Genomic DNA, 17,674 nt, shown 5'->3' with positions numbered 1-17,674 from the left:
TCTGAGCACTCATATATTTTGACCATCTGTATATATATTTTGAAAATGTATATTTAGATCCTCCACCTATTTTTAATCATTTTTTTGTTCTTGTTTTGTTTTGTTTTGTTTTGCTGTTGCTGTTGTTGAGTCGGATGAGTTCTTTATATATTTTGGATATTAACCCCTTGTCAGATATATGATTTACAAGTAATTTCTTTCATTTTATAGGTTGCTTTATCATTTTGTTGATGGTTTCCTTTGCTGTGTCAAAGGTCTTTAACTTGATGTAGTTCCTTTTTTTTTTTTTTTTTGCTTTTGTTGTCTTTATTTTTGGTGTCAATGTCCAATCTTGGTAGTTTGACTACATTTTTCATCTTGTTTATACTGTGAGTACAACTGGGATGCGGTGAGAAAAAAACCAAGCTGCCGCCCATTCTATGCAATCATGCAAGATTCCCAAAAGGAGGCGGTGCCGTATTTATTAATAACACGTGGCTGCATGGTCTCTTAGGACATCAACATCAGTTGGCAAAAATGGAGAGAGAGAGATAGAAGAGAAAGAATCACATGGGAGGTTTTATGGGCCAGGCTGACAGTGGTGCATGTCAAACCCATACACATCCTCTTGGCTAGAATTCAGTCACATGGTAATATTTAAATAAAAGAAGCCCTGAAGAATAAGTCTAGATATGTGCCCAGTGAAAAAGGGAAATGGATGCTGTGAACAGCTAATTGGTTTCTGCCATTAAAAAAAAAAAAAAAAATTTGGAGACCTTTACTAAAATTCATCTATAGTATCCTCTTATCCTCTTATAAGTTACCAACTTTACTGATAAACCACCAATTACATTAACATGTATTGAAGTAAGTGAAGTCCCTCAGTCGTGTCCAACTCTTTGCGACCCCACAAACTGTAGCCCACCAGGATCCTCCGTCCATGGGATTTTCCAGGCAAGAAGGCTGGAGTGGGCTGCCATTTCCTTCTCCAGAGGATCTTCCTGACGCAGGGATCAAATCCAGGTCTCCCACATTGTAGGCAGACACTTTACCGTCTGAGCCACCTAAGTCAAAAGGACTGTATCAAAATTAGGGTTTTTAAGAGTTTCCATGACTGACTGCTTTATTTTTGGCGGCAGAGTCTCTCTAATGATATGGATCTGCTATTTATCATTGCGTTAACTTCCTGTGAGGATGCGATAATGACTAGCATCGTTTCCAACTTTATCTATTACTTGTACTTTTTCAATAAATTCCATGTGAATACTATCTAGCAAACTCTGACCTATTTCTATCCCCAACCCTCAAGCCTAAGAATTTAATTTGCCTCAAGTATTTAAAAAAGTGAATCATTCTCCTAACCTATTTCAACAGCTTACTAGAATGAATACATTGGACAAAAATTATCTAAACCGCTGTCTTTTTCACACTCCTCAGTGCTTATCATGAAAATGGGATTACTACATAAAAAAAAACAAAAAAGGCACTTGGCAAAGTCCCCTTCAATGAAAACACCAACTTAGCCTCATTAAATAAATACACTTATCACATTTGTATTACAAACATCCATTTTATCACATGTGAAAAATATCAGGTATAAAAATAATAAATTTGCTGATCCTAGTAGGTTTAATAAAAATTTAAAGATATACTGGGGTATTTTCCATATAATATAAGTAATGATTTAACTTTTTGAAAGATTGAATTTTCAATCATGGCTATAAAAGAAAATATTAATCAATAAATATTCTAGCATTCAGGTTTATGATTTGGGCTTAAGATCTGAAAATGGATCCTGAATTAAGCAGGTCTTAAGGAATTTGATTCAAAATTTCTGAGGTAGGTAAGGTTCTACAACATCTGGGGCTTTTTTTTGTTGTTTTTTTCTTGTATTAACTGACCAGGGAAAATATGTTTTAGCCAAACATCTGCTTGGTTAACCCCAGGATTGAATTGGTTTCATTTTAGAGTCTAATTTTCTAGTAGAAGATAGTAATGAATCAACCATAGAAAACTAACTACCTATTGTATTTAATTTCCTAATTCTTAGGAAGAAAATATATAATTCTTTTTACAACTTTCTGATCTTAAATACATGTTTTGCTTTATATCAGCTTGCTGTGGTCCACATGGTAGAAATACTTATCTCAAAGTCCACTGAATCGAACCTGGGTCTCCCGCATTGCAGGCAGACGCTTTACCGTCTGAGCCACCAGGGAAGCCCAAATATAAAAATACAATGTCCAAATCTTTGTACTTAAACTTGTAAAGTCTGCTTTGAACAATACAAAATACAACAGGCAAGTTACAACAACTACACAAATATCGGTTATCTCAGAGTTGAATATATGTGAAAATTTTACTTGGTTTACTTCATCCTAGAGAAACAGAAATGGCTTCCTCATGAACAGAATTGTTTTCATAATAGAGCATTCTGCACTTACGGTACAAGACCTTTCAGTCAGACTGAGCACATTGTTATTGACAATTGAATGGTGACTTTCAAAAGGACTAAAACTGAAGGTCATTTTTGCCTTTCTCATTTTCTAGGACTTCACAAAAGTGCAGAAAATGTTGAGGCATTATTTTTTCCTACTGTACGTGTAGAAATTAAGCCAGAGAGCTAATGAGTTCATTGTCATATGAACTTCAAATTTAAAGAAATTAGAGTATCCTCTCGTTTTGTTTTTTTGCACTGACCAACACTAATAGAAAGGGCTTGACTGGTTTCTGAAAAGACATGAGTTTTTATAACTATCTAAGCATATGTCACTAAACTATGACCCATGGGCCACATATAGCCATCTACCTGTTTTTGTCTTAAGCAAATGGAACCATTTAAAAGCTTATTTAAAAGCTACATTATAGTTTATCAAAAAGAATAACACCTTTTGTCTTTTTTTTCATTCATAAAGGAGGGTTCAGCGCAGGACATGGAAATATGTGCTGTAAAATCAGAATGGGTATGACACTGTGTGCCCAGGTTACATAATTAAGAATGAGTTTGCATTTTACAGAAATGTTCTGTGCTAAGTCTCTCAACATTAGTCTCGTACTCACTCCTTATATATTCAACTTCTGAATGCTGATTCCTGAGGAAGTGTATGGAGAAGAGGAGGTGAAAGGACATAAAGATTACATCTGAAATGATGTCTAGAAATAATACAAACATATTCTCCAATAATAAAGTGAGCACATCCCAGGTGGTTATAATTACTTTTGATTTACAAAAAAATTACTGATTTGGTATAAAGGATCTTCATTTTATGACAGTGACAACTTGATACCCCTTCTTAGGGGAATACATAGTATATTTCATCTGCGAAACATGTATGAATTTTATAACAGTGTCAACAGTGATGCAGGAAGATGGTTAAGCAAAATCAAAAGAGATTACGCAAACATATAGGCACTGGAAAAAACTGCAAAGCTCATTACTTCTGTGGTTCTGTGATGTGGCTTAAATATATTCATCCATCATTGAAACCTATAGAACTTCCAGCGTTAATTTAGGCTTGCTGACAGTTGTGTGGGAGGACTAGTGTCAAAAACACAGCCGTATACTTTGCACCCCTTAGTTAAATGTCACTCACATTTTCCAATATGAACCTTTTATTGACTGAGATTTCACCTCGGAGGTGAAGACTGGCAGTGCAGAATGCTTGGTTGTTTTGAATTGGTTATTTGTTTGATGCAGAGTCAAATAAATGTCCAAGTCAATCAAGAGATTTCCAAATGCCTTTGAATTTTCAGGGCATAAATAAAGCTTTGCCTTTGAAAGGACAGCAAATTTAACTTCGTGTTACAAGACCTGCATCTATGTCACTAGAAGCACCATTTTTCAAATGGTTCCTAGGGAGAAGATTAAAAAAAGAAGTCAATCCCCCCAACATTCTGACATCTTCTTTCCTCAGGGATTTAGAACAAAATTGTCGCCATTAGTTCAGTGTGAATTGATGCCTCTGGATATTTTTAGGAAAAAGAAACTTTAAAATAAGTGAGACATTATATCCATCCAAAAGAGCTACAGGCAAAAGGTGTTATGCTTTGTGACAAATTGTGATATGGCTTTTGAATAAGTGACTCTCAATTTTCTGTTATAACTCTTTCTGTTATTATATATGCTGGGAATTATGGGTAAGTTGTCCCTAAAGAACATTGCTTATCATATTAGTACCCATGATGCAGGTAAACAAGTGGCTCATCTTTACACTTTAAACATAAACTATCTTAAAAATTTAAAAGTCTAGAAAAAAATTCTGAAAAATTTGGCTTACACCATAACTTGTTACCATCAAAAAGTAGATGTGAAAACAGTGGGTACTTATTGGAAAATGTCTTTTGAATAATACATTCATTTTTTTTAAAATTTTATTTTATTTTTAATCTTTACAATATTGTATTAGTTTTGCCAAATATCAAAATGAATCTGCCACAGGTATACCCCAATTGATACATTCAGAAATAAAATATAAGATTATTAAACAACATGATTCTAATAAATATTATTTTATCTAGTTTATTTTGATAAAACTGCTTTCATAGGCTTTTTTATTTAATGCTTGGTAAATGATCCCCAGTTGAATTATGAAAGTCCAGCTGTAACTCCTGTTAGTCAACCAGGCAGAATGATGTTGTGAAGATGGTGACAACTATGAGAAGGAAGCTACTATTACTAGCAGAAACATCAACTAACCTGCTATTGAGGGCTTACTATATGTCTGACCCAGTTCTACATAAATACTTATTAATATCCCTAATGTAAATACTATGAATAACCACATTTCACAGATGACAACTTTGATATTTAGAAAAGCTAAGAAGTACTGCTAAGTTTACATACTAGAAAATCGTATGGATATAAAGAATGACATGATCTGGCTAATCCAACATCTCGCATAACATAATCAATACACACTTCTCATGGATTTTAATAGTGATACGTTCTGGACTTATTATAAAACCATATACCACCAAAATTACATTTATAATTATATATTTACTGATAGAAGAAGATCCATTAGAAAGAACAAGTTCCAGATTTATCATGCATACTAGTCACTAATATTTTGACTTTCCCTAATACAACTGAGTTTGTCTTTTGGAATTCTAAGAATGATAGAAGTCCCATGTACCTTTATTAGCTTTGGGACATTAATTAATCTCTGAGTAAGTTTTTTGTCTTTCAAGTAAGCATAATGAAAACATCCACATCATATTCTTATGAGAATTAAAGAAGAAATGTAATTAGAATGAGCCTGGTAAGGTATAAAGTGCAAACAATTATATATTATTGTTAATAGACACAAAAATATCATATTCATAATTCTATATAACAGGAAATATGTGCTTAGTGGCTCAATGGTGTCTGACTCTCTGTGACTCCATGGACTATAGCCCACCAGGCTCCTCTGTCTATAGAATTTCCCAGGCAAGAACACTGGAGTGGGGTTGCCATTTCCTTCTTCAGGGGATCTTCCTGACCCAGGGATCAAACTCATATTTCTTGCATCTCCTGCATTGGCAGGTGGATTCTTTACCACTACCACCAGCTGGGAATGCTACCAATAAATATATGGTTTAATGCACATTAAAAAGCAGAGACATTACTTTGCCAACAAAGGTCCATCTAGTCAAGGTTATGGTTTCTCCAGTGGTCATGTACGGATGTGAGAGTTGGACTATAAAGAAAGCTGAGCGCCAAAGAATTGATGCTTTTGAACTGTGGTGTTGGAGAAGACTCTTGAGAGTCCCTTGGACAAAAAGGAGATCCAACCAGTCCATCCTAAAGGAAATCAGTCCTGGGTGTTCATTGGAAGGATTGATGTTGAAGCTGAAACTCCAATACTTTGGCCACCTCTTGTGAAGAGCTGACTCATTGGAAAAGACCCTGATTCTGGCAAAGATTGAGGGAAGGAGGAGAAGGGGATGACAGAGGATGAGATGGCTGGATGGCATCACTAACTCAATGGACATGGGTTTGGGTGGACTCCGGGAGTTGGTGATGGACAGGGAGGCCTGGTGTGCTGCAGTTCATGGGGTTGCAAAGAGTCGGACATGACTGAGCCACTGAACTGAACTGATACAAACCTCCAGGCCATATATAAACCTAAAATATAGCATCAAATAAATAGCAGCCAGAAGAGAAATATTAAATAGCTGGGTCTAGAAATTCTAGAACTTCTCTTTAATGAAGTGATAGATTTAGCAGGAAAAACAGAATTAAATATAATTTGAATAATACATTATTAGCCTAATAAAGATTATACATCTATAAAGATTACTACAAAACAATGCAAATAAAATATATTCTGAAAAATGGAAATGTAGCCCATGTTCTTGAATGGAACAACTCATAAATCTTTCATTTTCTCCCAGACTAATCCATATGCTTAATGAAATGTGTAAATTAATGAGCCTACCAAATTAAAACAGGCAACATTTATTTTTGCAGAGCTTGTGTATACGAAGGGAGTTCACCACCACCATCACTAGCCTTTAGCAGACTCAAAACGAAGGCAGGCAGAAAAGCAAGACAGCTTTATCGAGAGAAACTAAAGGCAGGCTAAACAGAAGTGGATTCCACTTGACTGGTTATGGGTACACATTTGGCCTTCTCAGGTTGGTCCTAAGTTAGAAGTGGGGACAGAATTAGGAAAGGTATCAGTTATTAATCAGGCCCTGGCTGTTAGAGCCTACCATTTCAGTAGTTATTATTTGTTTTTCTTGACTAGACAAAGTGGTCTGACTTCCCATAAGTCTAAGTTGTAGATTAACAGGCTGGCTTATTGGGCTGATTACTGTAGATAATGGCTTTGTTTCCTGGGCTGGTTATGGTAGTTTGAGTCAGAATTCTATTTTTATAAATGATCTGGACATTATTTTTATGTATAGTCTTTCACTATCATAATCAATGATTCTGGTGGATGTAGGGGGAAAGCTTAATGAATTCATTAAAAATTTTGTATTGAAGAATTAAGGACCATAGAAAGCTTATTTAACTTTGAAAATGGAGTAAAGAAAGATTCATGGTGAAATACATACTCAAATTCATATTAATAAAAAGTCACAACAGGACTTAAGTAAACAAGTAAGCCCTGTGCTGCAGTCTGTGGGGTCACAAAGAGTAGGACCTGGCTTAGCCCCTGAATGACAATGAACAAAACAAAGCTGGTAACTGATGGATGTACAAGCAAAGGGATCCCAGGCTGTTTGCATGTTCCCTCTGAGAGCCTTTCATGTTGCACATCATTGGGGTTAAGCTGGTGACTCACTCACAACAACATTATCAAAATAGTCCTTAGATCTCTGCAGAAAGAGATGGATTTTATGTGGAGCTTTTTTCTTTAAAAAAAAAAAAAAAAAGCTGGTGCACTGGGATGACCCTGAGGGATGGGATGGGGAGGGAGGTGGGAAGAGGGATTCAGGATGGGGAACACATGTACACCCATGGCTGACTCATGTCAACGTATGGCAAAAATCACTACACTATTGTAAAGTGATTAGCTTCCAATTAAAATAAATTAATTAATTTAAAAGAAAAAAAAACTTCCTTTTCTAGAAATTTAGGGAAAAAGATGCATTCATTACTGAGTTATTTAGAAATGAAATGCAGATTTTCAACAACTGCACCTGCTTCATTTTAACACTGTCTGCCAACATGCATGCCTCATTTCATCCCTAATCCCATCACTATCTATTAATAATTTGGACCAGACACTGTGCTGGGTGCTAAGATTATGAGTATGAATTTTTTTTTTCCTTTAGGAACTCACAAATGTAAATATTTTTCATGCACAATTAGAGCCAAAATTGTAAATAGAGGAAAAAGAGAAATCTCAGTACCAGGTGAAGTAAAGGGACTAAGTACACTGAATAAGACGTGCAAAAACACAAATTTGAAAGTTTGGTTTGTTTGGAATGTTGAGAATTTTTTTCTAGCAAGAGGGTTAGTTAGGATGGAGTCAGAGGTGTTGTTAATGCAGGTGTAGCTGTGTTATAAATGGTTGGATATCATCCTCATGGATCTAGCCATTCCTTGGAAGAAAAGCTATGACAAACCTAGAGAGCATATTAAAAAGCAGAGACATACTTTGCCAACAAAGGTCCATATAGTCAAAGCTATGGTTTTCCCCAGTAGTCATGTATGGATGTGAGAGTTGGACAGTGAAGAAAGCTGAGCGCCAAAGAATTGATGCTTTTGACCTGTGGTGTTGGAGAAGACTCTTGAGAATTCCTTGGACTGCAAGGAGATCCAACCAGTCCATTCTAAAGGAAATGAGTCCTGAATATTCATTGAAAGGACTAATGCTGAAGCTCTAATACTTCGACCACCTGATGTGAAGAACTGACTCATTTGAAAAGACCCTGATGCTGGGAAAGACTGAAAGCAGGAGGACAAGGGGACGACAGAAGATGAAATGGTTGAATGGCATCACCGACTCAACGGATATGAGTTTGAGCAAGCTCTGGGAGTTGGTGATGGACAGGGAAGCCTGGCATGCTGCAGTCCATGGGGTCACAGAGTCAGACAAGACTGGGCAACTGAACAACCACCACCACCAGAAGAAAATGAAGGAAATATCTCAGGTTCTATACAGACTGTCAAGATCTATTCTGCATTTTGAACAATAACTCTGGCAATGAACATATAGGCTGAGAATTAGGGTAGAGTATAAGTAAGGGCAAAGGGCCGAATAATAAGTACATTTCTAGAGAGAAAGAACAGACTCCTATCATTCCTTTGCTCACTCCAAATACTCATTAACACATTCCTTTTAAAACTGTGCATTCTGAAATCTATTCATCTCTCATAGCCACATTCCAAATTCTAAATATTTACCAAACCACCATATTGAATATGAACATTGAATATTTTTTCTCTATTTGTCTATTATATATATAATAGGGGTTGTTCTTCTGACTCTCTTATTTGATATTTACATACATATATGTATATAGATTTGGTTCTGAAAAGTTCAATTAAGAATTAGGATCTTGTGTTTCTTGTACCAAACCATTTTACCCTGGGCGGTGTCAAGGAGAAAGTTAAAGGCCTGTGGCTCTATGGCAAATGGTTTTATTCCTCTTTGTCTAATTTCTGTCTTTTGCCTTAAAAAACAAACTGAAGGAGAAATAGGAAGAGGAAAAACACAGATCAACGGTTCAACATTTTGGAAGAATATCTTGAACCCTTGAAATCTGACAAAGTACACTGAAGTAGAAAAACTGAGATATTGTTTTTTATGCACGTTAATTTTGTGGTCCTGGGAATCTTTTTTGTTTTTTAACATTCAAGTTCAGCAAGTTTTTTTTAGTTTCTCTTTTTAGAAAGAATGTATATCATTTTTAGTTCTGTGTCCACCCCCACACTCAGCTCTTATTCAGATTTAGACTTGTTATTCAGATTTAGACTGATTTCTTGCCATACAATTTTTAAAAAACTAGTCTTGAATAATTATGGTATCAATAAGAATAAATATATGTATACTTTATAGGCACCATTCCAGGAACTTCTGGGTGCTGTTTATTTGACTGTTCAATATATCAGTATTACTAAATGATAAAGATACCATATAGTAGACAGATTATGGTATAAAATACTGATCATTTACTGCCACAATTATTATGTGTTTTTATTGAAGTAAATTTATTTTAGAAATGTTGGGAAATTCACAAGATATAAAATTATTATGAATTATCTATACCTTCCTCTCTGGCAGTACCCTTTGTATAAATCATCCCTGTCATGGTTTTATATATTCATATATCTTACACAGTAAAATTTTATTGCACTTACCAATATCATGGACATTTTCTCATTTTCTTGAAAAACCTTTTAATATCATACTTCCATGGATACAAATTATTCTTTAATAATGGATGCTTTCATTTAAAAAACTTTACAGCATACAGAGATTATGAAACTGAGCCTCAGGGCCAGATTGCCTGAGCTTTAATCACTGCTTTACCATTATTGACTTTTGAACTTGAGCAAATTCATTAATTTCTCACTTTCTCAGTTCCCATAAATGAAAATAAGGAGTAAAAACAATTCTACTTCATCGGCTTGTTCTTCTAATCAGATGGTTTTATATATATGTTGATTGATTTAATCAATGCCTTGAACATGATACATATTATTTAAAACACTAGATTGCATTATTGTCATTTATTTTTAAAACTCCATATTGTGAGACATTTATATTGTTTCCAACTTTATGGACTTTTGGATAATGATATGCTCAATAAATAAATCTGAATATAAATCTTTCTAAGACTACCATGGCCAAATGATCCTTGATTTTGATATACAATGCAAAATTGCCTTCTAGAAAAGTTATAAAATTTATCTACCATCTGTCAGCTTGAAAGATAATGCTTGATGAGCATTAAGAGGCCCCCAATTAAGTGGAATGCATTTTATTGGTGGAAAAATTAAATCTTTGTTTTACTGATTTATATATTTCACTTTTAAAATTGCCTATTTCTTTTTAAAGATTTATTTTTATAGTTTCAATATTCTGTAGATGATGATGCTTGTCTTATTACAAAATATCACTCATTATTTGGTTTATATTTGAATATCTTGGGTGGAAAATATCTTTTATGCTTTGTGCTTAAGCCTACTTCTTAACATTAACTTTGTGTTTTTCTCATTTACATGCTTTCCTGGCATGTTTGTGATCAGCATCTCACTTAGTTTCCCAGTGTTTTCTGTTTTAAATAACTTCCTGAAAGCACCATACATTTAGACTGTTTCTGTCCAGTCTGTCTTCTAATAGTGAAATTTAATCCATTCACATTTGTTGCTTATTTAATATATTTGCTCTTTAATTGATCATCTTTTTGGTCTTAATATTGGATACCTCATTGTTTTCCCCATCCTCTTAATTTTGATAAATATAACTAATGCCTTCCTTTGTCTTTCAGAAATTACATCTGTTAGTATAATCAGTTCAGTTCAGTTGCTCAGTCATGTCCAACTCTTTGCGACCCCATGGACTGCCACAAGCCAGGTCTCCCTGTCCATCACCAACTCCCAGAGTTTACTCCAACTCATGTCCATTGAGTCGGTGATGCCATCCAGCCATCTCATCCTCTGTCATCCACTTCTCCTCCTGACTGCAATCTTTCCCAGCATCAGGGTCTTTTCAAATGAGTCAGCTCTTCGCATTAGGTGGCCAAAATATTGGAGTTTCAGCTTCAACATCAGTCCTTCCAATGTATATTCAGGACTGATTTTCTTTAGGATGGACTGGTTGGATCTCCTTTCTGTCCAAGGGACTCTCAAGAGTCTTCTCCAACACCACAGTTCAAAAGCATCATTCTTTGGTGCTCAGCTTTCTTTATAGTCCAACTCTCACATCCGTACACGACTACTGGGAAAACAATAACTTTGACTAGATGGACCTTTGTTGGCAAAGTCATGTCTCTGCTTTTTAATATGCTGTCTAGGTTGCTCATATCTTGAATTCCAAGGAGCAAGCATCTTTTAATTTCATGGCTGCAGTCACCATCTGCAGTGATTTTGGAGCCCCCCCAAAATAAAAAGTCTCTCTATTCCCATTGTTTCCTTATCTATTTGCCACGAAGGGATGGGACTGGATGCTATGATAGTATATATATTTAGTAAAATGTTAGGTAGTATAATATATAGTTAGTATACATAATTAGATATTTAGTATAATGGCTATTATTAAATTTATTTTTATCTAATTTCAAAGCCAGTACTGAAACTATCAGTTTTCTGGTTCTCAGTCAGTTCAGTTCAGTTGCTCAGTCATGTCCGACTCTTTGCGACCCCAGGAATCGCAGCATGCCAGGCCTCCCTGTCCATCACCAACTCCCGGAGTTCATTCAGACTCATGTCCATCGAGTCAGTGATGCCATCCAGCCATCTCATCCTCTGTTGTCCCCTTCTCCTCCTGCCCTCAATCCCTCCCAGCATCAGAGTCTTTTCCAATGAGTCAACTCTTTGCATGTAGTGTGTGGCTAATTGGCTCAGTGGTAAAGAATCTGCCTGCAATGCAGGAGACATGGATTTGATGCCTGGGTCAGGAAGATCCCCTGGAGGAGGAAATGGCAATCCACTCCAGTATTCTTGCCTGCACATTTCTATGGCCAGAGAGCCTGGTGAGTTACAGTCCAAAGGGTTGCAAAAAGTTGGACCAGACTGAGAGCAAGCCCTAAAAAAGCCTTTACTAGAATTTCTTCAGTATGTCGATTAAAAATGTATACAAAATTGAAAACAATCTTTGCTAGGTAAGTGGAGTCTAGAATATTTGAGGAATGTCCACTACCTGTAAGTATAATCTTTCTGACACAGATGTTACTCCAGAGAAAGACTGCTAGAGAAAAGGGAAGCTGGAAACATTATGTATCTCTTTCCATGTCTGACTGATACAAAAGCTAAGACCCTGAGTTACTGGGAAAAGCAGACAACATTTCATTGAAAATTGAAGAAAATATGATAGACATAAGCAGAGAGAGTGGTGTTTTTCTAGAAGAGAAAGAGCAGATAAAAATATATAAAAAAAGAAGTTATCTTTTATTTAAAAAAGAGAAAGAATAGATTAAAGGAAACTATCTTTTATTTAAAAAGGAAAAAGAAAAAAGAAAGAAAACCTAATGAACAGCCCAGGAACACAGAAGAGCAGCAGTACAGCTGTCATACTTCCAGGACCTGGGGTTTGATTGCTCTACATTAAAGAAGGGAATGTCAGATGAAGCACGGACACGCACAGTTTTATGTTACTCTTGACAAATTTTTACTCTGGAAGTGAAGTATAATATTAATAGTAGTCAATACTGACAATTACTAAAAGCTATCCATTCTCATGTATAAAACTAGCTTGAAAAAGCCACATTCCCAATTTATCAAGACAGAAACAATAAATTTTTTATTATAACACATTTTAAGCTATTTGGCCTCTCAGCTAAGGGGTAAATGTGTTCACTTGAAAAAAAATATTTATTATATTCTGGATCCAAAGTGAGGGAACAGAATATACTAAAAGCGAACATGTTAGCAAGGATCAGAACTCTGAACTTGAGGCAGTTTATAAATGTTCATAGGTACAAAAATACCTAGTTGGAGTGCTTTGTTGAGCTGGCATTCCAATCAATACAATATGTACAATATCAATATGCCACTAAGGTCAATCAGTTATGTAAGATCATCAAATGCTGTGTAGTTGATATTTGAGGGAAAAGGGGAAAAAATCCTTTCCTGAAATCTGTGAATTTCCATTACTTCACAAAGTATGTATTTCACATTGTTAAGCCCTAGGGTCTTTCACTAAAGATATTAATAGTTAACCTCAAATCATTGCATATTGATTTGCTAAACATGAATCTTATAAGGAAAAATGGATGGTGATTATGATGAAGATGGTAATGAACCCATCATTTAATGAGACATCTATGTGCCTAATTTTGTGGTAAGTTGGTTCCAAATAGGAAAAGGAGTACATCAAGGCTGTATATTGTCACCCTGTTTATTTAGCTTATATGCAGAGTACATCATGAGAAACACTGGACTGGAAGAAACACAAGTTGGAATCAAGATTGATGGGAGAAATATCAATAACCTCAGAAATGCAGATGACACCACCCTTATGGCAGAAAGTGAAGAGGAACTCAAAAGCCTCTTGATGAAAGTGAAAGTGGAGAGTGAAAAAGTTGGCTTAAAGCTCAACATTCAGAAAACGAAGATCATGGCATCCGGTCCCATCAGTTCATGGGAAATAGATGGGGAAACAGTGGAAACAGTGTCAGACTTTATTTTTCTGGGCTCCAAAATCACTGCAGATGGTGACTGCAGCCATGAAATTAAAAGACGCTTACTCCTTGGAAGGAAAGTTATGACCAACCTAGATAGCATATTCAAAAGCAGAGTGTTCAGGATGGGCAACACATGTATACCTGTGGCAGATTCATTTTGATACATGGCAAAACCAATACAACATTGTAAAGTTAAATAGAATAAAATTAAAAAAATAAAAATAAAATTACCCAAAAAATAAATAAATAAAATCTGAAGAAAAAAAAAAGCAGAGACATTACTTTGCCAACAAAGGTTCGTCTAGTCGAGGCTATGGTGTTTCCAGTGGTCATGTATGGATGTAAGAGCTGGACTGTGAAGAAGGCTGAGTGCCGAAGAATTGATGCTTTTGAACTGTGGTGTTGGAGAAGACTCTTGAGAGTCCCTTGGACTGCAAGGAGTCCAACCAGTCCATTCTGAAGGAGATCAGCCCTGGGATTTCTTTGGAAGGAATGATGCTAAAGCTGAAACTCCAGTACTTTGGCCACCTCATGCGAAGAGTTGACTCATTGGAAAAGACTCTGATGCTGGGAGGGATTGGGGGCAGGAGGAGAAGGGGACGACAGAGGATGAGATGGCTGGATGGCATCGCTGACTTGATGGACGTGAGTCTGGGAGAACTCCGGGAGTTGCTGATGGACAGGGAGGCCTGGCATGCTGCGATTCATGGGGTCGCAGAGTCAGACACGACTGAGCGACTAAACTAATCTGATTTATGTGTACGTGTGTGTGTCTGTGTGTGTGTGTGTGTGTGTGCGCTCACTTGTGTCTGACTCTCTATGACTGTAGCCCACCAGGCTCTTCTGTCCACGGGATTTTCTAGGCAAGAATATTAGAGTGAGTTGCCATTTCCTCATCTAGGGGATTTTTCCTTACCCAAGGAACAAACCCAAGTCTCCTGCATTGACAGGCAGATTCTTTACCACTGAGTAGGTCTTTCAGAAAAAATGTAAGATTCCTTCCATTGTCTTTTCCTACAAAGAGTATAATTGTATTTCACTTCTTTTTCACTATATCAGTCTTTTTTAATTCCTTAAGGAAAATGGAACTATTTCTAATGATAAACTGTCAGGGGAAAAAAAATCAGTTTTCTTTCAATGACATTTCATTTATATTTAAGGGTGACAAAATAACTCATTTACTAGAACGTAGAGATTTGCCAATGCTTTTGTATTTTCCTGGCTTCTGGTCTTCATATTACCAATTAAATCGCTCTGAATTTTTGTCCTTATAAAACATGATGATTGGAACACATGAGTTAAAATAATACTATTAGAGAGTAGATTATTTATATTTTAGTAGGAGATTCTGAAAAAGTGGTCTGCAGTTCAAGACCCTAGGATGACTATTTGGGTCTTTAGAGGGACTGCAAAAAGGCAATTTGGAACGAAAGAAAAACCCTATCACAGAAGCAACCATCTACTTTTTTAAAAATTAATATATTTTTATTGAAGGATAATTGCTTCACAGAATTTTGTTGTTTTCTGTCAAACCTCAACATGAATCAGCCATAGCTACACATATATCTCCTCTCTCCAGAACCCACCTCCCATCTCATTCCCCATCCCACCCCTCCAGGTTGACATAGAGCCCTGTTTGAGTTTCCTGAGCCATACAGCAAATTCCCATCTGCCATCTACTTTATACATGGTAATGTAAGTTTCCATGTTACTGTCTCCATACATCTCACCATCTCCTCCCCTCCCCCCACATCCATAAGTCTATTCTCTACGTCTGTTTCTCCACTGCTGCTCTGCAAATAAATTCTTCAGTACCATTTTTCTAGATTTCATATCTATGTGTTAGACTATGATATTTATCTTTCTCTTTCTGACTTACTTCACTCTGTATAATAGGCCCTAGTTTCATCCACCTTATTAGAACTGACTCAAAGGTGTTCCTTTTTATGGCTGAGTAATATTCCATTGTGTATATGTACCACAGCTTCTTTATCCATTCATCTGTCAATGGGCATCTAGGTTGCTTCCATGTTCTGCTGCTGCTGCTAAGTCACTTCAGTCGTGTCTGACTCTGTGTGACCCCACAGACGGCAGCCCACCAGGCTCCCCCATCCCTGGGATTCTCCAGGCAAGAACACTGGAGGGGGTTGCCATTTCCTTCTTCAATGCATGAAAGTGAAAAGTGAAAGTGAAGTCACTCAGTTGTGTCCGACTCTTAGCAACCCTATGGACTGCAGCCTACCAGGCTCTTCCATCCATGGGAGTTTCCAGGCAAGAGTACTGGAATGGGGTGCCATTGCCTTCTCTGGCTTCCATGTTCTAGCTATTGTAAATAGTGCTGCAATGAACAATGGGATACATGTTCTTTTTCAATTTTGGTTTCCTCAGGGTATATGCCTAGGAGTGGAATTGCTGGGTCACATGGTGTTTTTATTCCTAGTTTTGTTTGTTTGTTTGTTTGTTTTGTTTTTTAAGGAATCTCCATACCGTCTTTCATAGTGGCTGTATCAATTTACATTCCCACCAACAGTGCAAGACTGTTCCCTTTTCTCCACATCCTCTCCAGTATTTATGTTTGTAGACTTTTTGATGATGGCCAGTCTGATGGGTGTGAGGTGATATCTCATTGTAGTTTTGATTTGCATTTCTCTTATAATAAGCAATGTTGAGCATCTTTTCATGTGTTTGCTAGCCATCTGTATGTCTTCTTTGGAGAAATGTCTGTTTAGGTCTTTTTCTGACTTTTTGATTGGGTTTTTTGTTTTTCTGGTATTGAGTTGTATGAGCTGCTTGTACACTTTGGAAATTAATCCTTTGTCAGTTTTTTCATTTGCTATTGTTTTCTCCCCTTCTGAGGGTTGTTTTTTCACTGTGCTTATAGTTTCTTTGCTGTGCAAAAGCTTTTCAGTCTAATCAGGCCCCACTTGTTTACTTTTGTTTTTATTTCCATTACTCTAGGAGGTGGATCATAGAGGATCTTGCTTTGATTTACATCATCGAGGGTTCTGGCTATGTTTTCCTCTAAGAGTTTAATAGTTTCTGGTCCTATATTTAGGTCTTTAATCCATTTTTTCTTTGTGTATGCATTAGGAAGTATTCAAATTTCATTCCTCTACTTGTAGCTGTCCAGTTTTCCCAGCATCATTTATTGAAGAGGCTGGCTTTGCCCCACTGTATATTTTTGCTTCATCAAAAATAAGGTATCTATAGGTGCATGGGTTTATTTCTGGGCTTTCTATCTTGGTCCATTGTTCTATATTTCTGTTTCTGTGCCAGTACCATACTGGCTTGATGACTGTAGCTTTGTAGTATAATCTGAAGTTAGGAAGGTTGATTCCTCCAGCTCCAATCTTCTTTCTCAAGACTGCTTTGACTATTCGGGGTCTTTTGTGTTTCCATATGAATTGTGAAACTTTTTGTTCTATTTCTGTGAAAAATGTCATTGGTAATTTGATAGGGATCACACTGAATCTGTAGATTGCATAATAATCGTTATCACAATATGGAATCTTCCTACCCAGGAACATGGAATATCTCTCCATCTGTTTATGTCATTTTTGATTTCTTTCATTAGTGTCTTATAATTTTTTGTGTACAGTTCTTTTGTCTCCTTAGGTAAGTTTATTCCTAGATTTTAATTCTTTTCATTGCAATGGTGAATGAGATTTATTCCTTAATTTCTCTTTTTGATTTTTCATTGTTAGTATATAGAAATGCATATGATTTCTGTGTATTGATTTTGTATCCTGAAACTTTGCTAAATTCATTGATCAGCTCTAGTAATTTTCTGATACTATCTTCAGGGTTTTCTATTTACAGTATCACGTCAACTACAAACAGGGAGAGCTTTACTTCTTTCCTGATATGGATTCCTTTTATTTCTTTTTCTTCTCTGATTGCTGTAGCTAGG

The 17,674-nt window shown here is 36.2% G+C and overlaps 1 protein-coding gene across 1 annotated transcript in view; it reads right to left on the bottom strand.

Annotated features, from left to right (window-relative positions):
• Positions 1 to 86: 86 nt before the first annotated feature.
• LOC147363896 (uncharacterized) overlaps positions 87 to 17,674 on the bottom strand; it is a 40,054-nt gene continuing 22,466 nt past the window's right edge. Inside the window, exon 2 of the mRNA XM_086319347.1 lies at positions 87 to 1,043. Within this exon, the coding sequence (XP_086175473.1) occupies positions 993 to 1,043 (51 nt within the window). The 3' untranslated portion in view covers positions 87 to 992. The remainder of the gene's footprint in view (positions 1,044 to 17,674) is intronic.

Source organism: Bos grunniens, chromosome 10, assembly GCF_055505025.1.
Source record: "Bos grunniens cultivar Pamir isolate PY7600 chromosome 10, Bosgru_T2T1.0, whole genome shotgun sequence".
Classification (NCBI taxonomy): domain Eukaryota; kingdom Metazoa; phylum Chordata; class Mammalia; order Artiodactyla; family Bovidae; genus Bos; species Bos grunniens.
This window is presented reverse-complemented; position numbering and strand designations above follow the sequence as displayed.